This window comes from Cebidichthys violaceus, unplaced genomic scaffold, assembly GCF_023349555.1.
Source record: "Cebidichthys violaceus isolate CVI_PGR_0920_01 unplaced genomic scaffold, fCebVio1.0.p SCAF_62, whole genome shotgun sequence".
Classification (NCBI taxonomy): domain Eukaryota; kingdom Metazoa; phylum Chordata; class Actinopteri; order Perciformes; family Stichaeidae; genus Cebidichthys; species Cebidichthys violaceus.
In genome coordinates, this window is record NW_027176839.1 from 677,904 (window position 1) to 704,617 (window position 26,714).

Below are 26,714 nucleotides of genomic sequence, written 5' to 3' on the forward strand. Positions count from 1 at the left end.
TTTTATTTTCCCTGGACTGTCTCCATTTACCTGCACAGTGTACAGCATTTAGGCCTGTGTGAAAACTACCCCAACTGTCTTTTGTGATTTCAATGTGCAGGCAAACACAACAGATGGTTCCCATTCTTCCAGAGGGTCAAGTCACTGTCAATGGCTCTAAATTGCCTGGCAGTAGGGAAAATTAAGTTTTCAGATTCATTAAATGTTTAGCTGTCTGGGAAGAACGCCTGATGGATGGTGTTTGAGTGCTGCGGGGTGTTCATTGTTGACCGACGAGACAAAGGAGAAGTTCATTCCCTTAATCAGGAATGGACAGGGCGGGCTATTCAATCTCATCAGCCATTAACCACTCCAACACCTGCTCTCTCACTCTGCCTTTCATTCCCCTCATTTCTTGCTATCTCTTTGTACACAAACACACCCAAAGTCCTGTAACGCAAAAAACATCAGAGCTGGGACTCGCAGCTAACGCCTTTTACTTAATTTCACCGCAGGTTGTTGAACTGCAAATGGAGTGGATCCTGATACTCAGTAACAACAAGCATGCACACACATACACACACACACACACACACACACACACACACACACACACACACTCATCTGGGAGGAAGAGTGTGGACTAAAGTAAGCATGAAGGCAGGATGAAGAAGCTCCATCGTCTCTTACCGTTCTGTTCTCAGATCAGATCAGTATTCTTTAAACTACTCACTGTTTGTTGTATGTTGTATGTTTTTGATCACCAACAAAATTACAAATGGACACGTTTTAGGTGATGTCGCTGACTCACTGGCAGCCATATTAGATTATGAGTCCTCAGTTTAGGAACAAATACAGTAGACGTAATGGATTTATTTTCATGGAATTCATCATATAAGCAGCAAACATCAATATCTCTTTCAGAAAGTAACAAGTCAGTCTGAAAAATATCCTATGTATCGCTTGGTATTGTAAACAGGTGACCTGATCTCTACAAGGCACAAATGAGTGTTTGTTTTGAAAACCAAAAACAAGACGTCGCACCAAATTCTAAAGGGTCAGCTCACCAAAATCACAAATCAGTTTGAAGGTTTTGGGTAAAGTGAAGCAGATTTTTTCTTTTGTGGTGCTCCTAGCATCACAAAATATTGTTTGAAAACAGTAACATATATTTGACGGATATTAATGCTGGGCTTCCTTCTCACTCTTCTGTCCTAATGTTTCCTGTAAATTGCTCTACAATTCAGTAGTATTTCAAGCCTACTACAAAGAACAAAGGCCCGTGGCCCTTGATATTGTGGTTCATTAAATGTTGTCTATAGTTACCAAACATTTTGTCAGCATGGACAACCAAGCATGATAATGCCTTTCTATATAGTGTGTTTATGGTTTTAGTGTTGCAAATAGATGATTACAGAGAGCATTAAATAAGACTGTACAACAGACATGATGCTGTGAGTGTCAAGTGTGTCAAGTTTTCAGAGATATTCTGACTTGAGAAACAAGAGGCACATGTTCTGTTGCCTCTGGTACGCTTATCTACACTATCTTCTCTCAAACTTGTGAATGCTTCAGACTGCAGAATTGTCTTGTTTCTCTCTTGTTCTGTATAATAAAAGCAGCAGCCATTTTAACTCTCCCCTATCTCTCCTACAGCAGGATGCACTATAAGCTAAAGGCTCAAACTCTTACAACGTGCTGAATGTTTGTGAGAGGGTCTGTGTGACTCCAACGCAGTCGCCAGAGAAAATACAAACCTTGTGATATGTTAAGTGTGGACGTTTCTGAATACATAAATTACTCTTTGTACTGTCACTGCAAGAACGTCCACACTTAACAAATGCATGGTTTGCAGAACGTTCAATGGCAACATTTTTTCCTGGCGACTGAGCTGGTGACTCTGTTGGGCTTATACTGTAGATAGCCTGACCTGCCAAGAATCATGTTGTAGTTGCTGATGTTTATATTAAAATAAGAATCACAATTCTTGGTCTTTGGTACTGTATCTGCTGTAATGGTCTAAAATGTGTTCTCTCTGTTGTGGTGTTAGGTAGTGCCATTTCTTTTGGTGGAAGAAGACAGACTTTCAAATTTGTGATAAACCACATCTTTCATTGTGATTGCAGTTCATTTTCTTAATAAAAAAAACAAACATATTAATGCTAACTTGTTCTTCAAAAGACAACAACAGTACTTGGCAAATAGTAAATCAAATTGCAGTGAGTCAACATTCAGCCCCACTTGGCATCAAATTTTTACTATTCGCTGTCATTGCCAAAAGCTTTGGGCATGTGTCCTGTAGTTTTCCTTCACTCTGGGAACTTTACATTGTGAGTGTGGGTCAGCATCTTTAGCCAAGGACAATTACAATACCATTTTAAAACTATTCAGCAACCTTAAATTGTAGTGTAATGATAACAGCAGCAACCAAGGATTTATATGTCATGCAATAATCCAGAATTATATTAATTTCTCAAGTCTCTCTCAAGTTTCTAAGTACTACTCAAGACAGACTTTTTTGCTTCCAGCAAGTGGGACTTTGACCCAGGTGACCCCTCACCTACAGTTATCAGACATAGTTGAGTACAAGACTGGCATGTTCTACACTGACACATTTTTGTAGATGGACCTTTGAGTAATAAATAAATTTCCCTTTAGAGAGTTTTGTTCCACCATGAAATGTAATCAGTCCTTAAAATATGAAAAATGTATCATAGCATAAAAAAAACATTTTATACCTTACAGATGTCACAGTCTCAAGACTGATGTCTATTTGAAGAGATATTAAATGGGGATTACTTTCTAGTATTTGTTTCTAGAACTAATGTTTAATGTTTTAGAATGTAACTGAGTATGTGTCTGTGTAAGTCGGACAAGGCTAAACAACAGCTATGACTGATGTGAAGAAACTTCTATTTATGAGCTCTGTATCATTTGTGCACAACTGATGAATGTTGTGAAATAATAGCAGACACACGAGTGGAGCTTTACTTCACTGAAATTTATTGGTTTGATGCTATTACAATAAAATATATTTAAAGAAAAAAGTTTTGGTCACTTTCTCTTTTAAGAGAAAAAAACACTTTAAGTTTAAGACGGGACTGTCAGCTCACAGGGAAATAAAAAGTGAACAAAGAGCAAAAACAAAGGCAATATCAAGAGAATCAGTTCCACAACAGTAGCGATTTGACCTCAACATAAAGCGGAGAACTTTTTTCCGTTGAAATGTATCTTCATCTTGCAGTAGATAGTCACTTCACAACATAAATATACTGTACAGAGTGATAACGCACAGCTATTTCAACTGGAAAACCAAGGTGTGTGTGCATGTTTTGCAGGCAGACATTAAGTTAAGGCAGGCGGAGTGATTGTCTACGATACCTTGAAATGGATGAACAAGGAATGATCTTAAAAGGTCCACAGTGAGAAAGTTGATCTGCACAATATTACAAACATTGCTTTGACTGTGTCTTTGTTTTTCAGTTGGCGACAGTGACAGTGAAGATCCGTTACATTGTCAACATCGCTGAGAGTCATGTGCTTTAAAATAGGGTGTGTCATTTTTTCAAAAATCCATGAGTTCGGTTTGGGGAAAAACATTGGTGTTACTTTTCAACATAGTAAGTGCCACAGATACATCACTGACTGCTACAAATACACAGTACAGTGTTGAGGTTTCTGACACTGCGTGAGGGGCCGATAAGGCCTGCAGTGTGGTTCACTGGTTTTCTGACAAGATATTTAGTTCAAAATATAAAAAATACACAGGAATATGTCAGATTTTCTAATCAGTGGAGAGTATTACTGACCCATGATGTTTACACTCATCAACCTGAGAACAAAAGTCTGTAATAAACACTAACTTCTTTATTTGATTAATTATTTATAGGGGACATACGTTGGTCAAATAATAAAGAAACTCTTAACTCTTAATTTAAAAGAAAGGTCTGTTGTTGTGCTCTTTGACGACTAATTCCACCTTTTTTAGAAACAATACAGCTAGCTACCAAGCTACACCAATGAAAATAGTGTCAGAAAAAGAATATATGCCAGGTGTGGATGAGATCGAGGCGACTGTACAGGTTGTTGTTATAAATTGACTTTCAGCAAACTTAAATCAACACATTTTTCCATAAATGTGCTCCACCTCTCTGATGCTCTGGAAGCTTCTGTGTTGACTAAAAATGATGCCGGCAGGATGGATATGGCTATCACTACTGATTGTTTAGGGTCAACCAAAACAAAATAACTCCCTCTTCCAAAGAAACATTGGCTAACATTACCATGAACAAATGATATTTCAGCCATAGAGATAGAATAGGAGTATAACGTATTCCCATTCTATTCAACATTGCAGGAAGTTTATGTGTATGTTGCCATTGCTACTGTCGTAACAAGCTAACGTCCGTATAAACTAAACCGCCAAGTCGCTGACTCACTCGGGTGACATTTTAACTAAAACAAGCACTGGAGTAGTAACATTACCAAGCGTAGAGAATCTGAGTAAATGAGTAACATTTTCATTTTCAAGCTTAACTAAATATTGGTCTAACCACACGTGTAATTTAGGACGCAGACCCTAATTTCTATGTCAATATTCTGCACTTCGTATGAACGCAGTAATAAAGGGGGGCTGGGGGTAGATGGAACCCCAACAAAAAAAATAATTAACAGCCATCAGCACATTAGCACATCAGCACATCAAAATACAGCACTAACGGGTAATGTTCATGTTGCTGATCTGGGAGATGAAGCTGTCGGTACAGGCTCTTGTTTGTATCCAAATGCGCGCACACCTGACATACTCTGTATACAAGCTCATTGTGTAAAATGATCAAACACAAAGTATTAAGTCTTTAACCAGCAGACACATGTTGGATGAACAGACAGGGCAGAATGATGAGGATCCACTGCACAGGGGTAACACCCGTGAGCATGTTTGTTTTAACCACCAACACAGTGCTAACCTGGTCGGTTCACAGTGATACTGTTAAGTGAAAAATCAGTGTACTAAAGAATAGTGAAGAAAAACTATAAAAAAAACTCAGCCAGCCCGTTACAGTGGCAAACACTGTTTAAACACTGGTTTATATTAAAATGTGCATCAGTTATGCTTTGAATGAAACAGACCTTGTTTAATTCACAGAATTTCACCTGTGTGTTGTGTACAGCTGTTGTGTTCACTGTTGCTGGTTGAGATGAACAACAACATGAAGCAGGAGGTGTTCAGAGAGCATCCAGTGTTTTTTTTGGAGTTGTCTAACACACAATATTGAGGGCGAAAAAAAATCAGCTTTCCTCAAGTTCTTCATGTTATTTGATGACGGTCGTTACAAATTATAAATTTTCATATACAACTGTCGTCCTGCACCAAATATCATCCACAAATGCGCTATTTCCAATGGGCTTGAGACAGAGGCACAGACAGGGTCGGAAAGTAAGAAAGTATTGACACATTGATGGTTTTGGTCTTTTCATGGGATTATTTACAGAATGGAAATGGAAAATCATTTTCATAATCGATAGCCTACTAAAAACCTACAACTCAACAGCATCTTCAATCCAAAACATATCACTATTGGCACACACTCAGATCATACATACAGTACAGTGTGTTGAAAGGTGACACAAATGTGAGAGTGAACATGACTCCTTTGTTTTTTGAGGCACTGACCCCATAAACAAATCTAATTTGAAAAAAGAAACTTGAAACCAAATGTCGCCGGATGCATCTTTTCCCTCCCTGTGTTGTCTCTGTCTGGCTCCTTGGTGGAAACTGAAGGGCAAACACTGACATATGCGTGTTGTTGCTGTTGTTATTCACACCTTTACTTAAGGAAGGAAAAATTCTGTCTTTGCTATTCATCTCTCCCTTATCATTTGCACATTGATATGTCTTTTTTCACTCCTCTTTCTGCTCCTCCGTCTTCTGGCTTTCTTTTTTTTTTTCATCCATAATGCGTCACTGTGTACAATTTCTCCCCTTTCTTCATCCTCCCCAATTCATTGTCTGTGTCCCTCTTTCTTATCTGTCTTTTTCTCCCTTTCATTTTCTCTTTCTTGGTAAAGGTATGATGAATAACTGCATAATAATGTGTTTTTAACATGTCTGGCTGCTATATATCAATATATTAACATCTAAATAGATTAAAACAAAACTATATTCAACCCCATAGAGCTTTCATATTTACTTTTTTTTTTTTGATTGGTGGCAAAAAAGAACAAGTGTAAAGATAGTGCTAATCTAGTCTGACGAGACCACAGTGTGTTGTGTTATCCTGAAGTCTGTCTTCATCTGAAAAAATTAAATAAAAAATAATCTAGGAACAGTGTTGGTGACCTTGGAATCATAAACTTGCATCTGACATTTGGATCAAAAACGACTCATTTAACACTAAAAATTGTGAAAAGTGCACATTAGCTCACCCAGCAAGCATTCAATAGATGTTTCCACGCAAATAGTTCCATTTTGTAATGTGACAGTTCAACACCAGCCTAACCAGCACCAGATTTACAGATTACAATAAAAAACCCTAAAGTGGCGTTGGAGACAGTTTTACAGTCTTATCAGAACGATATTTATGTATGTATGTTTCAAAAATTATGCAGATTGCAGCTATGGATAGATACCTCAACAGTCACAATGTTTTCATGACTGTTCAGCACTGATGCAGGTTGAAGCCTCGTCCTCTGAGTCTAAATGATTGCTGGGCAGCTCTGTGGAACGTAGAAAATCTTGTCGTGATTCATGCGATATTGGGTCAAAGAGGATATAATGTAACTCTACAGGCAGATCTAATTTTAAATTTTTGAAAACAAGGTAGAAAATCCAGTTTATAAAGGTCACATTAATGTAGCTCTGCTTGATATGAAAACATTAACATTCGAAATGTAACTACCTTGAGTACAGATGGAGCTTTATAATTCCAAACTCTAAAAAACATTTTCTCCTCTCCAACTCTAACAAAAGCCCTCACGAAGACGATCCCATACGAACCTGTCTATCACCCTTCCATTTTTTTCATCCCACTCACACTTTCCCTCCCACACACACAGTTTCACCTCGAGAAACAACACATGACGGGGGCGCCACCTGTGTGTATCCCTCACACGCACGCTCGCTTGGCGTGCAGCATCTCGATGAGCAGGTTGTTGCAGGGCACCTCTCCGCTCAGATGCATGTAGCACAGGTAGTCCTCAGCCTGCGTGCTGAGGGAGCGAAGCTCCGGCAGCCGCACAACCAGCTGGCTGAACTTCTCCTGGAACTGAGGATAGGTGGACAGGGTGTACTCCAGCAGAGCCCCGTTCACCTGCTCCTGGACGCCCTCCACAAATGCCTGGTCCTCAAGCAGCTTCACATCTGTACACACACACACAGGATGAACATGGATCATGACTCAGTGAGGGAAATAGGAATCTGCTGATATGTGGTCTAACACATTCTCACTCCCATGACGTCAAATACTGGCACTTCAGTGGCCCTACGCTTTAAAATATGATGCTCTACGCTAGTGTCAGATTTAGACGTGTCAGGGCCAGCATGTCAAATGATGCTCATCACATGCATTTACTAACACTTAAAATTTGGTTCATTAAACTTTGTTTCCCTCTTCCTGTTGCTTCCACCTGAACCGGGATTGTGTTGTCTGTGGGCTCGTCCGGCATACAATCCCATATAAAAGGGTAACCCTGGATTTTGAAAGGTTAAAGATTCACATGGAATGGAGTTCTTGTGCATTTGAGAATATGCAAAAATATCACAAAAGTTTGACATATTAACAAAGACGATTTATTGAACAGTGGTGTGGAACCTGCTGGTTTTTCCTCTACTATGTTGAATAGATGCTGATGATGCGCATGAAAGTTACTTTCCTTGGAAATAGTAATTTGACAATAGTCTTATCTTGTTAGTGTACTAGGTTTTGTTCTAGAGCTTTCAGATACATCTCACGGTCATCAGGTAATGGAGTTTTATATTCAGGTCATATTTTAACAAGTGAGCCAACTCTATCACAACTGAGCAAACTCTAGTTGAGATCAGTTTCTAGAAGGTTCCTGTTTTGCTTTGCAGATTTGGTTTAACAAGCTTAAAATCTAGATATTTGGATATAAACTAGGGTTCTTGAAGGCTTTTACAGATCATATATTTGTGCTCAAGCTGCTCATAGCCAATATTGAGTGTAAATTTGACAGTTTTCTTTAAGAGGAAGCCCTTCAATTTGTAGTTTGTTGGTATTGTTGTGGTTAGGTTGTATATGTTTTATATCAGAAAGTAGAAATAAAACAGTTCTAATGGTGCATGTAAACCATTAATTTGTGCTATTAACGCTAGTTACTAGAGTTTTTTTGTATGCTGTATCTATACGTTAAGTATGAAATAGAGTGAGATCATGGAGTGTGGGTGGCTGTGTGTATGCGTGTTTGTGTGAGACAATAGCCAAGCCCTGCGGTGGACCGGCATTCAGCATCAGCTGAGCCCATCTTGGAGAATCCATTCACACAGTAATTAAATGTTTTGAATCAATGTTCTGAATCATCTTTTCAAACTGCTTAAGGGCAATTAAATTACCCCCGACAAACCTGACTCTGAAGATGAGGGAGAGCGAGAGCAAAGAAGCCGCAGGCAAAGACAGCAAATATTCTCTGTCTATGACAAGTGCTCTCCCCATTCAAAAGCTCTTTGTTCCCCGCTTGCTAGCGCTAAACAGCAAACACTTCTGAGAATCTGGGCAAGCTACATCTATGCTCTCTCCATCTGCACAAGCCGCCACATGAATGTCGGTCCTGCCATCGAATGATAGACCATCCATTACGCCTCTTTTGAATGCCATTAGTGGACAATGGTGGAGGAGGATGTCTTTGTTAATATTGGCTTTTGTCAACCCTAGAAATTTAATTAAGTGAATTTATTGGAGGGAAAAGGGCCACTTTGGAAAATGCTTGTAACCTTACAGATAAATAGGTATTGCAGATAATCTGCAATTGTGACTTTTTTTTCATTAAAATGTCAGTGTTGCTATTCAAATTCCGCCAAAGTACAGCATCAGTATGACCCCGCAGCCCAACCAAGTTGATTGATTTTTACATCAAAACCCACCATTCTTCTGAAAACACACAATCTACAAGCAAACATGTAAGCTCAGGCCTACGCTCAAGAACACATTCATTTGTAGATAGGTCAATCAAAGATCAAATACTCTGACTAATGCTAATGTTTAAAGAAAGAGATAGAGTTTTTCCTGTTTTAGCTGTTTTAGCCCGACAAACAGTTTGGGCCTCATGCATCAAAAGACTCTTAAATTCCTCTCATATTTTCTCTTCATTTTCTGTAGAGAGAGACGTCATCTCCAAATGCACCAAATGTTCTTAACCATCCAAATCTGCTCTTACCAGGGGTACTGAATGAAGAATCCCCTTGATCATGAATGGCAGGCATGTGGTGGCTGTATATTTCGAGCATAGATTACACCCCCCGAAACTTTATATAAGGGCAGGTGTTGTGCTATGTGCAAATACTCTGACACATGCCCATGATTTGGATAGATGTGGCAGTAGTGGTAAAGATCAGTACTGCTGTTAATTATATTTAAACAAAGTCAACATGTGGTTTTCAGTACTGGCTTTACAGGAAAATCAAAAAGCATTGAAGAGCACTATGTTAGCTGTTCAGAATCATCCAAGGGTTTTGATAATTGGATCAATGGACCAATAATATGTATTTAAATATCAAATTATTATAATAACTCTAAAACATATAATAATCTAAATGTTATTGTGTTATATTAATGTGTTTTTTTATGTTCCTCAAATTAAAAACCTGTTTCCTTACGTTGGACAAACAAGATGTTTTTTTCCCTATCTTGGTAAGAGTTCTCTCAACTACTCATATTTTTCTCTGTAAGAGAAGAGCAAAAGTAAGAAAATATTGGTGGATCCCAAAAATCGATGGGTACTAACAAAATAAGAACAAATTGTGGATGCAAACAAAAATTTGTTCTGATATCCGTTTTTGTACGAGACCCGATGATTCAGCTATGAAGACAGTGTCTCTTCTCAAAATATAATTTCTGTCAGATGATGATCACTGGCTATAATTCATTATTGTTTATTTTATTCAACACTTCATCTCCAGCCACACCATCCTCACATTCATCACAGCGATGCAGCACAAACATGAGGCTGACTCACTGGGGTTGAAGAGGAGAAGGAATTTCAAACAGGCGATCTCTCTGCGGTCCAACTGCAGCACCCGCAGCCTCGCCGCCAGCTCCTGCCCTCTCTGGACCAGATTGGACAGAGTTGCCTCAGCTTGGGACAGGATGAACGACAGCTCCACCTGAAAACACAGAATCCTAGTTATTTTCTAAGTCCTTTGTATACATCCGATTTAGGTCAGTGAAGTCCTTTACAATTCAATCCCCAAACGTGACTTTTTTTTGAGAAATTTAAGATGTTTTCTCTCCTTCAGTTATATAATTTGAGAAATTAAGTTTATTACTCAATATGATTTGTAGTAGTAGTAATTGTAGTGTAGATGATGCAGTGTGTTAAGGTATGTGGTTACATGATATGTGTTTTTTCAAAATGAAGGCTGCTTCAAATTTAATAATCATCCCGTAATCTTCCTGCCTATATATTCCAACGTCAACTAGGTATACAAGTATACACATACGTAAATGAGTGGAAACCTTTCATTGTCACCTATATTGTGCAGTGTATAGGTTAAACAGTTCATATTAATTCATAGTTATTTTATTAAGCTGGAGACGTCTTCATAGAGCCATAGAGCTGGTAAAAATGGTTGGAATCAGACAATTATTTAATAATGTAGTGTGAGTTTTTATGTAATGTTAGAGAGGCAAATAGAAATTACATTTTGCTGATGACCTGATGAACACATTTAGGACAACATTATGAACTGATGTCCTGCTTTTTTACAAAATTAAGCCATGTCTGGAAAATTATTCAGTTTTCATCAACCCAGTCACCAGAAAAAAATGTTGGCACTGTACGTTTCTACAAACCACGGGATCCATTGACTGTGGAGGACAAAAAACGTTTAATGAATATGTATCACACTCGCAGAAACACACAATGCCACACGGTTAACATTGTGAAACAATTGGTTACGTTTAGGCAGCAAAACTATATGGTGAAGGTAAGAAACAAGATCATGGTTTGTGTTTCATAACAAAATAACACAACTTGTTGGAACAACGCAACGGAACAACACAACATTTTTTACACATCCACCACACCTTCCACCTGCCCAGGGTATGGGAAGAATGCAGGGTTACTCCAGCCATGCTTATGAGAATTACATTTGTTGCAAAATCAAATCCACCACTTTCACATGATGTCTTTCAGGTTTGAAATATTGGATGGGTCATAATGACCATTTATCATGAAGCCAATGACATGTCATTCACTGTCAGTCCACCTTTCATATAATAGAGTCTCCTCATGAGCCACAAAAAATAGAAGAAATTCAATTGATTTTGTGCTCATATGAATGCAAATCAATTCTTGGTTTCACACATTTCTGAAGGAAACATTATACTATATGGTACGCAAGTAAATGAGCAAATTTAAAAATATTTACAATTTTTGTGCAAAGTATGGACCATGAGTGGCTTCAGTACAAAGATATCACATTTTGCTGTAAACCCTGAAGCCTTACAAATGACCCGTAAGTCCTTTATTCAACTGGTTTTACAGCTGGTCCATTTGACAAATCTAATATTTGAGCTTTAACTATATTTTTGAATAAAGTGCAGTGCAAATGTATGAAGCGGACAGTTCATTGTGCTGATGGGAAGTTGTGTGAGGGAGTTGTTACCTCCTGGCCGGTCACCAGCAGGATACTGTCTTCCTGTCCATGTTGCACTTGTCTGAAGATGTGATCCAGGACCAGAAGTTCAGACCAGCAGTTATGGAGCAGCTTCATTTGATCTCCCACCTCCAGGAAACACACACACACACACACACACACACACACACACACACACACACACAGAGAGAGAGAGAGATGAAAAAATACATTATCTTAAACTACATCTTAAACTACAGTCAGAGCTTCACTCTGTTCATACATGTATATACTGTAGCTTTTTTCCTTCTCTGTTATTTACACACTAAAGATCCTGATCAATATTCTTTCAAACTAAAATTGTGTTAATAATTACTGTCTCCCACAGCATGTCTTCATGTTGTATGGACGTGGAAATCAATATCCTCTTTTTCAAAGTATTTTTCAATTGTATTTTCTATAATTTTGTATTGTTTATTATGGATCATGGAAGCATTGCACATGGCTGAATTCCTTTTGTGTGTAATCACTCAGCCATAAAACTTGATTCAGATTTCAGATGAATTCAACAATGCAATCAACTCTACTGGCATGCTATTAATGCGGAGCCAAATGTCACCGAAGTATGTTGCAAAAACAGATCAAGTGAAAAATGGGGAGAATGGGGAGTGACGCTTGTTGGTGTGCGTGTGTGTGTGTGTGTGTGTGTGTGTGTGTGTGTGTGTGTGTGTGTGTGTGTGTGTGTGTGTGTGTGTGTGTGCTGGTGGGAGTCTGTGTTACTGCCATGCCCCGTGTTGTGTATTTACGAGCATCGTCTGAGACCTCTTCAACCTGCTCACCTCTTCCTAACCACCACCCCCCAACACCACCACCTCTCCCAGTCACATCTGCTATGCTCTGGGGGATGGGTGTGTTTTTAGATTGAGCCCCCGCTTGCTGCAATATTGTCTGCAAACTGAAGGACACGACAGTCAGTAATTTTGCAGCCACAGCTGCTAATAGCCCAGACACACATTCGTCTGACACCAAGATGACAGAATTACTGTCCATCTGAATGAAACTATATATCAGTCGCAGAGGGGTGGGTCCAATTTGGTTGATCACATCTGGGCTGGATCAGAGGTGGGGGTCTGGGTGTACAGTGATAAAGGATGGGGTTAAGGAAGCAAGAGGTCTCTGTGACCTCCTGTGCTTCCTCTTCAAGAGGAGTCGGACACTCTGCTGCAGCCAAAAAATCCCTCTAAAAAAACTCAAATGTCCTGAACGTGGGTTCTAAATGTTTCTTTCTGTCCATGTTAGATCGTGGAACTGGGTTGGATTGATATATCAGGTTATCATCTGTCAAGTGTCATTTTACCTGTCAAAGCCATATTCTATCTTACAGCCATGAAGTCCAATTCTCAGGGATTGTCACCGGAAATAAAAACTGTGCATCGTAATCCTGTCAACACATTGTACGGCAGCTGATGACGCTGTCAGCTGGCCAGCAGTGGAAGAAAACATCCCAGTCGGCAGGAAAAGATGTTAGCATTGTAGGTTTCTGCAAACCACAATTTTTTTTGGTCTGACAAAGTAACGTAGTGCAACAAGTAAAGCGCAAAGCAAATGACGTGGAATATCGAGCAATTATTGTGCATTTCTGCAAGAGTTGATGAAACATATTTTTGGTTCAGAAACAGTGATATTCAACATATCTGCGGCTTGCAGGAATGTAACATGGAAGATCTACCAGAGGAGACCAGAGGAACTCACGATCAAAGCAAAGAGTAAAGTACTGAAGAGTGTTCGTCCTAGCACTGTTTTTAAGGTTTACAGTGTCTTTTTTTATTTCCCATCACCCTTCTTATGTCAACAGGTATGCATTAGATCCTCCAAAACAAAAAAATAATCCCATGAATTATATTATTATTCCCAAAATTTGCAGCATTTTTGCATTTCATCACATAGACATGATAGATCAATCGACATTGTTAGAGGCCTCAATATAAACCCTTGCCGTCACACTGACCAATGAATTAGCAGCATTTTGTGCAAATGTGTATGTTATAACAATTTAACAAATAGGGCAGCCTCTATAATCTTTTTACTGGCATTTCAGATTTTTTGGAAACTTTTAAACCTTAAGTTTAGACCCCAAAAACAGTTGTACATGTGTGAAGTTAAAGCTACAAATGCAGCTGGTGGAACCCTTCTTGTAGTAATAGTTAACAAGACTTCACTACCTACACTGTACAATACTTGGTGCGTCTTACTAGTTGGCCCTTTAACATGTTGCTCCTCTTACTGACAGTTTCAGTCCATTAGCTTCCACAGATGACTGACAGTTTTCCATTTTGAGTTACACAGGCAGATGTTGTTATGGACATTTCTTATCAGCAGAAATGTCTAGCATTAGCACACAGATATGTTATATTATCAACCTTTAAAATATATATAAAGTAACAACCCTGTGTGTAAAAAAGAACAGCAACAACCATTTCAATTCAACAGATCTGGATTGAGCTTGATGGAAGTAGGAAGACAGTATCAGAGAAGACATCTTTATATACTAATCAGCTTGCTGATCAATATCAATTATTTTTATTCTGAGGGATTATCGCTCGAGGCTAAATATGTGCATTGAGTGGGATTTGCAGAGGTGTGACAGATTATCCTCACAGTGTAGCTGTGGTGTGTCAGTGTGCTGAAATAAGGCTGGGAAAGATTTAATGAAACCAAACCAAAAAAAAATCCATATTTAAAAATTGGACGATTATCAACATGTTTCTCAGTTCACAGTCTTTTAACTGTTTCTCCCATTTTAAATAGTATTTCTATTCAAACCTTCTCGCACATGTGACTTTTAAATTCAATGTCTCCTGTATACTGCCTTAAGTAGCTGAACATTTATGATGCTCATTGTGTGCACTTCCTCAGCGACATCTTCCGTGTTCAACAGGTGAATGGAAGGTCAAATACAAGACACGACAAAGACATCCTCTGGGGAACTGCAGAAATCAGTAGCTTCCATTCTGCTCACAAATTAGCAACAATGTAGACGAGAGCAGTGAGAGCCAAGCAGTGGAGAGCACACATTTCCCCGTTATCGCCTGCATGGAATGTAATTATCCAGCCCAGCTCTTTCTGTGCGAGGCTTTCTTGGCAAAATATGCACAGCTTTGTTCTCACTGTCTGCATACATGAGAATGGTCTGACTGTCATCAGAATTACATCTCGTAAAGCACAAGGTTTTGAGGAGGCAAAATGAAGCAGCACGTTGTTATGGTGAGAAAAACTGTAAAATTGCACAAAAAAAAGTGAAAAACTGGAAAATGTGGAGATGACCTTATGCACAAAATGCTGGTTTATACTCTACCTGTGTTTTCATAGAAGGGATTTTCATTACGCCTAAAGATTACTTTATTTTGAAATAAAAGAGGCTATCACTATTTTACTATTTTCTTTTTACTTTTTACTATCTCTGACGCAACATTAAGCTAAATGTTTATTCATATTTTCTGTCATCTGAGAACAATGCATATCAAAGCTAAAATACCATCCCATTTCCCACACACAAACTTGTAACCATTCTGCTTATAAATGCGTCAGTTAACTAACAATGTCCAGTGAAATCATTCAGTAAGAAAGCATTTTAGTTGGTTGGATAAAAAATTTGACAGATTATGTTTTGTGTCTAACCAGCTGTCTACTAGAAATGAAATGCATATATGCTCATTATAATCAACTTATAGCTCTGTATAACTATAGTTATAAGCACTAAATATTCATAATGCTTTATAACATTGAGACGATATAAAGCATTTTATATTGACTTATAAGGTCAAGTACCGTAATATTTCATAATTGCTGATCACTCACTGAGTCCCTTTTTTACAAGTCAAGTAAAAATGTATTTTACGTTCTGTGTTGTTGCATTTAATTATATTTTTTCACTTAATTTAAAACAAACAATGACCACCTCTAGTAATTTATACATTACGTTATAATGCATTATAACAGTGATTATAATGTTTTATAAAAAAAATTATAAGAGCCATAGATTATACATTAGCATCCACCTAACTATGGGAATTATAATATTCTATGATCCTTGTCATTATGATACTTAACTCTTTATAAGTCATTATAAAACACTTTATAATGTGTTGTGATTATTGCTATAAATCATTATGAATATTTATGAGTGCTTAACCATAATTATAGAGTGCTATAAGCATATTATAATGCATCAGGAGTATGTTTATAATGCATTATGGTTAGAGAAAGTGTTACCATAATTTGCAACAACATGAATAGGAAACCTTTTAAATGTCTACAGTCACTGAAATGTTCTTACTGAACTTGTCTACATAATTAATATCCCATCTTTGCAAACTACAGCATTATTACAAGTTTATTTTAACGTTATGTTTAGGCACACAGCTCCTAGTTAAGGAAACATTAAATTCTTGCAGTAATTTAGTACTCAAGAAGTCAACGATTACTGTTGAGACGGGATATGTTTACTATATTGACAATAAAGTGAAATCACCATCCGTCACAAAGCTTAACCAGCATGCTCTTGTTGCTGACACTGAAACTGAAACTGCGTTGCTCGTACTGACTCGTACACTGATCTCCTGCTCTTCCTCCCTCTAACCATAACTGGAAAAACAAATTAGTAGCGAGCATAATTTCAAGAGAGAAATGGCTAGTCAAGCATTGCTGTAATAAGTAACAGTGTCATGTTTTCTCAGTGGAGTAACCAGAAAAGTAAAGTTTTGTCTGGTGCCCATGACATAATTAAGAACAATGAAGGCTTATTCAAATAAATTATAATATTCTCAGTGCTTGTACAGTGGGTTAAGAAAAGTGCATCCACAGATCATCATTCATTACTGATTACCAGAATTTTCACTATGTGTTCAGCTGCTGTTTAAGTTATTTGCACATGTGTGAGAATGAATGTGTTATAAGGGCGAAGGGACCCACTGAGACTGCATATGACGGCGGTTACCACTTTTTGTGCATCAGTGTTGCAGCTATATTGCACATGACAAAATAAAAACACGTTAAACAACATGATTAAGTAGTAACATGTATGAAATAGGAGTTATGACTATGTTTTACCACATAGCCTCCTACACAGCGGAGGACATCTCAAATGAAAACAGAGACAGGTTCTTTTGACAGAATGTAAAAGCAAACTAGAAGCGTTCCAAACTCGGATGTGGAAGATGGAGAATAAGAATAATAAGCCCGCAGGATTACAGTCAGTTTTACTGCCTGTGCCACAAAGCCACACTGAATGAAAACCAGCATCAACAGGAATATTTTGGTGAGGATTCAAAGAAATGCATTATTAAAATATATATGTTTATGTAACACTTCCATGATAATGAAAGATGAGCAACATGTATGCTTCTGCATCAGTAATGCAGGGGAGTATTTCAGACAAGTAATCCCTCTTCCACTTACAGGCAGTATAAAGATACCTTGTTGTTGTTAGTCTGAGAAGATACAACAAATCTCCTCAGCACCACAATGTGCTCTTTGTTTTTGAGACAAGGAAGGTACAATAGTAACAACAAAAAAGACTAATCCTTCTGGATGTTCTCAGAAACTAAGAATTCTATCACCACTTTGAGTCGTTTTCATACTTTGGTTTGGAATTTGGACACTGAGAGCAGATCGAATGTTGTAAAAATCAGTTCCATTCATTCAACAGATGGTTATCATACAGGAAAACAAAATGCCAAGATGCGCTTATTTATTGTATCAGAGTACTTTGCTGTACTAGGTGGTGTTGTGTGAATGGCCATCTAAAATATTGTTAACATAGACAATGGCTCCCTTTACTATAAATGTCTGATTCATGCACCCAAATAAAAAAAAAAAAAACACACACACACACCTGTTGATAGTAGCCATGCTGAGAGTTTTGTTTTTTTAATTATCAATCGGATATATCTGAACAACTGTTTTCATGGGAATTACTCTCTGGAAGCTCTGACGTGTGCGAGAGAAACAGAGATACTGTTTCTGGAAAGAGATATTCCTGTTGGAAACTTTTTTCAACAAAACAACGGTTTATGAAGATGATCGTGGTTAGGGGTGAAAGGATGTTACTTCAGTCACAGGACCTGTTGAGTTGCATGTTGCAGGAATTTGAAACATCGACAAGTGATCCGTACAGCTCTGTTGATCAGGTTCTGTTCATTATGGTTTCTAGCGAAACAGAGGGGCTATGTGCATATATCCCTGCTAAAATGTGGTTCTGAACAGATTATGAACTTGTTTATTTACCTAGCAACCAGCAGTAGAAGAGCACACATGTGAATGAGTGTGAAGCAGGAAAGGAGTAGACCTGCTCTGACTCTACCTGAGTAAAAAAACTCTATTTGATTCAAAGACAGGGAGGAATCTCACCAAATCTCACCAAGGCCAGAATCAACCTTTTGTTGCTTGATAAACTAATCAGTTGAATCAGTTTGAACATGGCTTGTTGACAGATGTTTGTTTGTCAGCACATTATGTGATGACTCACGCAGGAAGTTTTTCTTCATCGTTGTGATCTGATTTGTCAGAATCCCCTATTTTCACTCGGAGAGGTGGGCGTATCCAGCCTTACTGTTCACCACAACAACAGTATTGATTTCTCCAGCATGGGACTGTTACTAAATCATCTGCTCTGTCCAAAACTACTGTGTCTGTGGCACAATCACAGTGCTGGAGATGATGGAGTAGGACACTGATGTATGTCCAATCATTATCCCCAGATGTGTCTGTGTGTGGATCAGCATTGAGGAAACACCAGCCAGGCAGAATCGCCTTACACGGCTGAAAGTAATTCAGTACTCACTCCTCATTCAAGATAATCAAATAGTGGTATCTAATTGCCATGAATAGGAATAAGGAAAGTACAAATAAATGTAACAATTTGATCGCCTGAAAATGTCTTATTTAGCTTTTGGTTGTACTTAGCTCCGCCCTCTTGTGGCCCTTCTGCTCTCAAAAAAACAAGACGGAGACGGCCAAAATGCCAAAGTAGTGCTTGAATCTAATGCGTGATGTCACAGTGACTACGTCCACTTCTTATCTACAGTCTATGATTTTGGCAAATATCAAATCTGATTCTACATTTACATGAATTACCTCAAGCAGGTCTATCTAAGACTGTGAACTGTACAGGCTGTTCTCATACAGCGCTCTATACCTACAAAAATGAATGCACTTAATTCTTAGATATCCCAGGGATAAAAAAAGGTCTTTGTTGTTAATGGGAACTGTTCGTTCCCTGTGTGACACAAAAAGTCAACGTTGATTTCTTTGTCACATAACTTGGGGACTTCAGTTACGGCACTTCCGTAGTTTTTTAAACCCAAACCACAATATTTTAAAACTAAATAGTTTTGTGGCCTCAACCTGACTAAAAAGTTTCCTGGTAAGACTGAAGTTTATTTTAAAAAGACCATATGCATGTAACGAGCAGACATGTGTTGCTAGACTTTTGTAGGAAAACGCACAAAAAATGAGGAGTAACTTTTTGTAAAATATTATACAAACCACTGTATGCGATTTAGCGGCTTAAACAAGTTACCTGGTCTTAAAAAAACCTGTCTTACTCCTTTTTAGCAAAGTAAATGTTATGTACCCATGTTTGTGTTATGTTGGCACAATTAACATGTTGTGTTGGTAAAGAAAAAGTAACAAATAGTAAATAAAAGACAGGAATAAAGGAAGAACAAGGTGACGAGTCCTTGCTAAAGCTTGTGATTATTAATGTGATGAACTTTTGTGACATCCAAAATGGCAAACAGAACATCAGTTATAGCTGCCCTTTAAAAACAACAATTACCAAAAGCATTGTTGTTCAAACACTGGTCAATTTTGAGATGTGGGGCTATTTTGCTTCAAAAAAATATATTCCTTGCTCAGGACGAAACAATGCTAATGGGAAGTCATTAAGGATCCTTTTTCACAGTGGATACACAAATTAAACACATCCATGTGACTATGCAGGGGCAGACCGAATGACATAGTATTAAATATCGATTAAGACTTAAGGTGGTCGGGAGGAGAGGTGGATGGGTCCAACAAACACAGGTCTTTTAAACCACTTGAATGTTTGACAGCGTGTTGTGGTTTTGTGACGGTTTTCCTAAACCCAACTAACTGGTTTTGTTGTCGAAGCCTAACACACTTTGTGTTCCTGAACAGAAAACCAATAGGTAGCATTTTGTGACTATTTCACAAACTGCCTTGAGACTTTGTTGTTATTTTTTTCATTTAATGCTAATTGGACTTTTAGTGTAGATTTCTCCTAAATTCCCCAAGAGTTAGCATTACATAATGAGAAAAGAATTGTCTTCATGTAAGTAATCAATTCACCTGTAGTGTCTTCAAAATGTCATTTAAAATACATCTTTAAAGGGGTTTTTTTTCTCGGACTCTGAGCCAGAAATCTCCTCCCGTTTCATTGCTATCTATACTCTGAAGGTTTTTACTGAGGGCATTGTTATTGTATCATTCATTATTATTCTTATTTATGCAACACTTTAGTCTGTTGTTTGTATTTTCTGATTTAATACAAAGAAAAATTCCCTTTGTAAAAACCTTTCCAGCTTGTTTCATTTTGTTGAAAGAAAATGAAACGAGAATTTTTAACCTGGAAATGTATGCATAATATAAATAATGACTAATTTGAATATTTAAACTTATATTATTTTGAAGTAAATGTAAAAATAATTCTTAATAATCTTCTCCTATTTACCTGTAGTGTCTCACATTAGTAGTGTTTGGGGATTCATCCAAGATTCATATGTTTATACAATTTGAGGCATTACATGAGCCTACTTTGAATTTCTACATTAAAGGCTGACTTGTTCTATGTAGTAGATTGTTTTTTATTCTCCACATGTTTGAAGGCAGACGGTATTCAAAGTGTATAACCAGAGTTCACTGCTGAGGGGACATTTATTTGTCATTCTTCTATCATTATTGCTGTGATGAATTATATTGTAATTTTATAATGTTGTTTAAGACATCTATTGCACCTCTGTCCATCATGGGAGAGGGATCCCTCCTCTGTTGCTCTAACTGAGGTTTCTTCCTTTTTTCCCCTTTAAAATAAAAAATTTGTATTCTTTTGAAAAATAACGTTTTCCTTTACTGACGCGAGGGTCCAAGGACAGAGGATTTTGCGTGTAGAGCAGATTGTAAAGCTATTTGGGGCAATTTCTTTATATTGGGCAATACAAATGAAAAAAAAAATCCAGTTTTGATTCGTAAATTGTTCAACAGATGGACACAGATTTTGATTGTGAGGCCGCTTACAGTCGTAATACAGACATCACGAGCAATTTGTACCAGCTCTGTTCTTGTCTGAGCACACTGGCTCTGCAGTGAGAACGAATTTGAATGTTTTGCCTCCCGAAGCAGTTGATTTATTAAAACATTTTTCACAACATTTTTCTGACTGAAATCAGAACCATAGATGTCTCAAGGTGAGCAGGAGAAACAAAAATGAAAAGAAGTGAGAGGAAATAAACAGAAAAAGAGAGAGGATTATTTTAGAATCAGTGCAGCTGTAAAATGAGACGTTATCCTCCACCATGTGGAGTGTGTACATTTGTGAGCATGAGGATATGATACAGGGTTCGGTACTCACCCTGAGCTCCTTGAAGAAGATACAGCTCCGGGCCCACTCCACTATGGAGAATAGAGTCTGATCTGCCATGCGACACATGAGGCTGAAGGTGCTGGGCTTGTCCAGCCGGCCCCGGCCACTCTGCTCCTGCTGCAGATGAGCTACGATCTTATTCTGCACCACCAGCTCGTCTGGATCACAGCGCAGCAGCTCCAACACCAGCGGCGGCAGGCTGGGTGGCTGTGGCGAGGCCGAGGGGTATATGTCTGGGTAGGGGTATCCGGTCAGAGACTCAGGGGAGCTGGTGTAGTCGGGACATTCAGCTTTAATCGCCCTGCCAGGGAAGGCTGTGTACTGGTACTGAGAGGTGAGGGGCACGTGGGACTGCATGGCCATGCCCAGGGATGGGGGTCCATAGAGGTTGGCCTCGTACTCCGTAGGGGTGATGGAGCTCGGAGTGGAGGGAAGCAGACTTTTGGAGATGGTGGGCAGGCTGTGCAGGGTGCCGGTGAATCCGTAGTCAGTCTGAAGAGGAGAGGCCGGTGGAGGAGCCGCACTCTCCAGCTTGAACCCGTTGGATCGTATCAAAGCCTTCTTCTGCTGCTTCAAGGCCCTGTCTCTCTTGTACATGGGGCCAAATTTATTCCTCCCCCCACGCATGCGGTCTGCACGCACCGCTGTCACACAAGAGACAAGAGGTGAAAAACAGATTTACAGATGAAACTCCAACTCTAGTGAATGTCCTGCACTGCAGAGATCCCATTGAACTGTAACACTATAGAGTAAAATCATAACTTGTATTCCACCAGCATCCCCAACTATTCCTGTAAATAACAGACATGTTGGTCATTTATACTTTCCTATTTAGGGCTGAGAAGAATCCTCAGAGCCTGTGCAGCTCTACTCCTTCTTGTAGTCTAAATAAAGCTTTTGATTTAAAACAGGGGAGTCTCTGGGTTTTTATCAGTAAGTCAAGAATGTGTCCTTTTTTCTGCTACGGAAGCAGGTGCTTTCCTGCATTGCTGTCTGGGAATTAATCCCATCCCATGTGTGTAGGGAACAACATGAGAAAGGTTTTTAATCATAGTAATCATAGTAATCATGTAATAACAATTACATTTAAAATGAATACCCACAATATGTGCCTTTGCATCATTGTTATTAAAGTTGGAATTAAAATACACAATGAGAAATGTGCAACAATGGCCAAAATCTAAATATATACAATCTTATTTTTTCTCCCAAATAAATAAAGTGATAGTATTATTATTATTATTGTTGTTGTTGTTGTTATTAATATTATTTTAAGAGCTTGAATACAGTGAACTCTACCTTCTAGCCGCATCCCGACGTTGAGGCACTTTTGGAAGCGACAGAAAGGACATCTCTTCCTCTGGGTTTTGTCTATTTTACACTCCTGGTTTTCCGCACATGTGTACCTCTTGTTGTTCTGCACTGTCCTCTTGAAGAAGCCCTAAACGACAGAGACACGTTGAAAACGGCAGGTTAGCAGTGTATTTGTACACGCATTGTACATTTTAGGACGCAATCTTGCGCCCTCGAAATAAAACGGGTGAACCGTGACTGTGTTCCAATAGTCGTAGAGAAAAAAAAATACTCGACAATGCATATGGCGTCTAAAAGCAAGCGCTAAGGACTTTATATATTAGCTAAAGTGAGCAATGTAGCGTTTTTCTATTTCAGTATTTCAAAGCACACATTTGAATAATCAAGAAATATTTTTAATGCCAAAATATTGTGGGAGAGGTTCACTTTAAAGTTTGGTGTGATGATTTATCATATCGAATATCATGACAACATCCGTTTCGATTGGTTTCGGGTTCGTTTATTTCCATGTGTTACCTTGCAGCTCTCGCAGGTGAGCAGACCGTAGTGGTATCCAGACACTTTGTCTCCGCACACAGGACACAGCTCTTCCAGGTCATCATCATATGTGTATTCCATAACCTTCAAAGTGACACCTGGTACATACGCACGTGCACATACACACACACACACACACACACACACACACACACACACACACACACACACACACACACACAGACAGACAGACACATGCATCCACCAAAGGCAACACGGCACACTTAGCGTACAATGGAAATAAACACGGCGTGCAGAATGTTCTGCCGTTGATTGCAGAGAAAAATCCGAAAATCCTCCAGGCCTCCAGGAGCGTTCTGATCGGCCGGGTGCCTGACACGAGGTTCTTCTATCACGCAAACATAATAATGTGCCGTCTGTTGTTTCTTCCTCTTTCAACTTAACTTACATTGCTCAGTAATTTGCCTTCATTTGTATGCAGTTGACCATGTGAAATAGTTCCAGTGCTGTCGCGTTGTTGTTTTTCACATGTAATGCAATTTCATCTGACGTGAAAATAAGAACAATTTGATCATTTTTAAATGAGCTTTAACTGTTTATTTCGAAATGCCCTAGACATGAAATAAGTAATATATGTATATATGTATTTGATCGACATTATAATCATTACAATAATGATAATACATAAACATATACATTTCACAAAGAAAGACGGTTTTATATAATAAGGCCTTACATACGTTGCATAGCCCTATCTAAATAATAAATAATCAAAATGAATGTAACTGTTTTAATATACATTATAATAATATAAATATGTGCACATATATTTTAATACGGGCTAATAAAGCCATATACAATTAGTCATCATAGCCTCTAAAAAAATACACATATTAATACGGAAGTTATATAAGCTATGGTCTCCACTCGAGTACTGGAATTAATAAAATCAACATACCACGGATAAATGTAGCCATACATATGTTTGTAAGACACATCTTGTCCTTTCCGTGGCTTTGAGCCCGCTCCATTTCTCCGTTAGACTGGATTTATATTACGGAGCCAAACTGACTCTCGATTCGGTCCCGTCGCACGGAGCAGTGATCAGCTGGGAAATATTAGCCTTTATTACACTGCTGCCGACAACAGCGAAAAAGAGGAGCCTCGCGCCCCACGAAGCAGTCCAGGGAACACGCACGCTATGTGGGCTCTTGTGTGTCGCCGCGCGCCATCAGCACCACGGGCATCAGAAGACAAACACCAAATCTTGAATTATTATTACTATTATTATTATTATTATTATTAGTAGTAGTAGTAGTAGTAGTAGTAGTAGTAGTAATAGTAGTAGTAGTAGAAGTAGTAGTAGTAGAAGTAGTAGTATTATTATTAGTAGTAATAGTATTATTATTATTATTATAACTAGTATTATCATTCATATTATTATTATTATTATTAGTAGTAGTAGTAGTAATAATAGTAGTAGTAGTATTAGTATTATTATTACTAGTAGCAGTATTATCATTCATATTATTATTATTATTATTATTATTATTATCATACGCGTTTTTGCATTCTAAAACGATTGACCTAATATTTATAGTATTTTGCAGTAGCTTTGCTGAATTATTAATTAAGAGATTTTACGTTGAGTCTCTAGGCTACCAAACAATAATATACTTTTAATAATATACTTTTATTCTATTGAATTATTTTCTATTTCACTTTTGTACATTTGGATCAGTTACGTTTCACAATTCATGGTGTAATTTTTAAATATTTCTTTTAAAATCGATCTACTTTAGAAAGTGCCCTTCTGTTCTAAGTTAGTTACTGCTGGTTCAGTAATTTGCTGTTTCATAATAGAATAAAACTATGTTTGGCTACAACAAAAGGCAGACAATTATTAATCTTAATAATTAAACAACGGGTTATGATCTCTGGATGAGTTATGCAGTGCCAGACCATTTAGCCTGTACGTCAACATGTAGGCCTACCTGACTTTATCGGGATGAAATTGGTTTCTTTACTCGAACAAAACAAAAGTCATATCTCTGATGGATGTGCAAGCTGTGCTCCGAATGCAGAACACAGAGTGTAGAATACGGACAGACTTACCGTGAGCCTTGTCTCCCAACATTTGAACAACAGACAGCAGCCAGTCAGCGATGATTGTCTGATAATTAGAACCTGAATGGGTGTTGCTGTGGCCGTGCATGGGCTGCTGAGGAAAACAGTTTAAAAAGGACCAATATCAATCCGGATGGTCGGTGTCTAAAACACAGCTGGTTTAAGAGCCAGTAGGGCCGGTAGCGCGTGAGTGATGATTACCATTGAAGATCTCGGAGTGAAACTCCTTCGGTCCACTCGCTCTTTACTGCGCCTGCCTTATCACAAAAGTTAGACTACCGTGATGCCATTGGTGGAAGCCGAGTCACGTGACGGATGCTCGTTGGCGCTGCCTCCTCCGTGAAAATGCCTGGACAGGAGCGCGGAGCGCGGTGCTGATGGAGAACTCACACTTGATATGCACCGCCACAATTAAAAAAAATTGTGCTTCAACACTATTTGAAATAAATAAAGAAACAGCCGTAAATGTGCAGCTGCAGAATAGATTTTCATAGACTAACTTTTACTTATGAATAAACCCCAACGGATACGTTTATATTATGGGAGGCCTTCAAGTTCTGCCAACTGTATATAGCATAATAGCAAAATACATCAGTTTTACAATATTGTTAATAACAGCCTAAAAATACCTGTTATTATTATAACGATATATATATATATATATATATATATATATATATATATATATATATATATATATATATAATGTACAACATATTTTTATTTGGTATATACGTATATATATATACTGCTTGTCAGTTTATTTTTACCCTGCCTATTGAAACAATGTAGCCTGTCTTATTCGGTCATTCATTGATTTCTATATTTATCTGGTTGTACACATGTGGAGTAGTCCCAGGACATATGTTTCAGCAGACTGAAATACATTGGCATTAATATTAATTGACTGTGACAGGGCATTTTGCTTGGTAAGCGCTGTGGAGAGTCAAACTGTCTATTGTTAGTTGAGACAGGAAGCAGTGGGTGGCTGCTGAGGGTCACTGTGTGGAAACACGAACAAAGCTGAGGGTCCTCAGCTATAGACCAAAGCACAATTTTAAAGACAGGAAATACAACGATGACTGAAGTCGACACAAAACATTCACATCCAATCACTGTTTTTGATTACGGTCACGTTCTAGACTGTCAGCTGGGTTCAGTCTCTGCATAGAGTGAAGGTCTCTCTATCTGCAGGCTCCCCTCCCTCATGGTCTTATAGGATGACCGCTCCAGACCGTGGCTTTCCTTGAGGAGGTGGGTTCCTGTTAATGTTCATTCAGCTCTAATTCACCAGAATAGCCCCACTCAGACAATGTATCAGAATAC

At 38.3% G+C, this 26,714-nt stretch overlaps 2 protein-coding genes across 6 annotated transcripts in view; one reads left to right on the top strand and one right to left on the bottom strand.

The window, feature by feature from the left end:
- Nucleotides 1-10,197, top strand: part of adgrd2 (adhesion G protein-coupled receptor D2) — a 60,102-nt gene extending 49,905 nt beyond the window's left edge. For 3 of the 5 annotated variants that reach the window (XM_068734254.1, XM_068734259.1, XM_068734256.1), the window contains one exon: nucleotides 495-2,116. In XM_068734254.1, coding sequence (XP_068590355.1) covers nucleotides 495-525 — 31 coding nt within the window. In that variant the 3' untranslated portion in view covers nucleotides 526-2,116. Of the gene's footprint in view, nucleotides 1-494; nucleotides 2,989-10,111 lie in introns of those variants that run through there. The other 2 variants (XM_068734258.1, XM_068734257.1) reach the window with 2 other exon arrangements.
- On the bottom strand, nucleotides 2,960-25,606 carry LOC137890140 (steroidogenic factor 1-like). The gene is made up of 7 exons (XM_068734260.1): nucleotides 25,377-25,606; nucleotides 23,280-23,398; nucleotides 22,749-22,890; nucleotides 21,438-22,093; nucleotides 11,819-11,938; nucleotides 10,168-10,315; nucleotides 2,960-7,339 (listed from the first exon to the last, which is right to left on the bottom strand). Exons 1-7 carry the CDS (start codon nucleotides 25,474-25,476, stop codon nucleotides 7,086-7,088), a joined length of 1,539 nt encoding a protein of 512 aa, XP_068590361.1. The 5' UTR covers nucleotides 25,477-25,606; the 3' UTR covers nucleotides 2,960-7,085.
- Nucleotides 25,607-26,714: the final 1,108 nt, after the last annotated feature.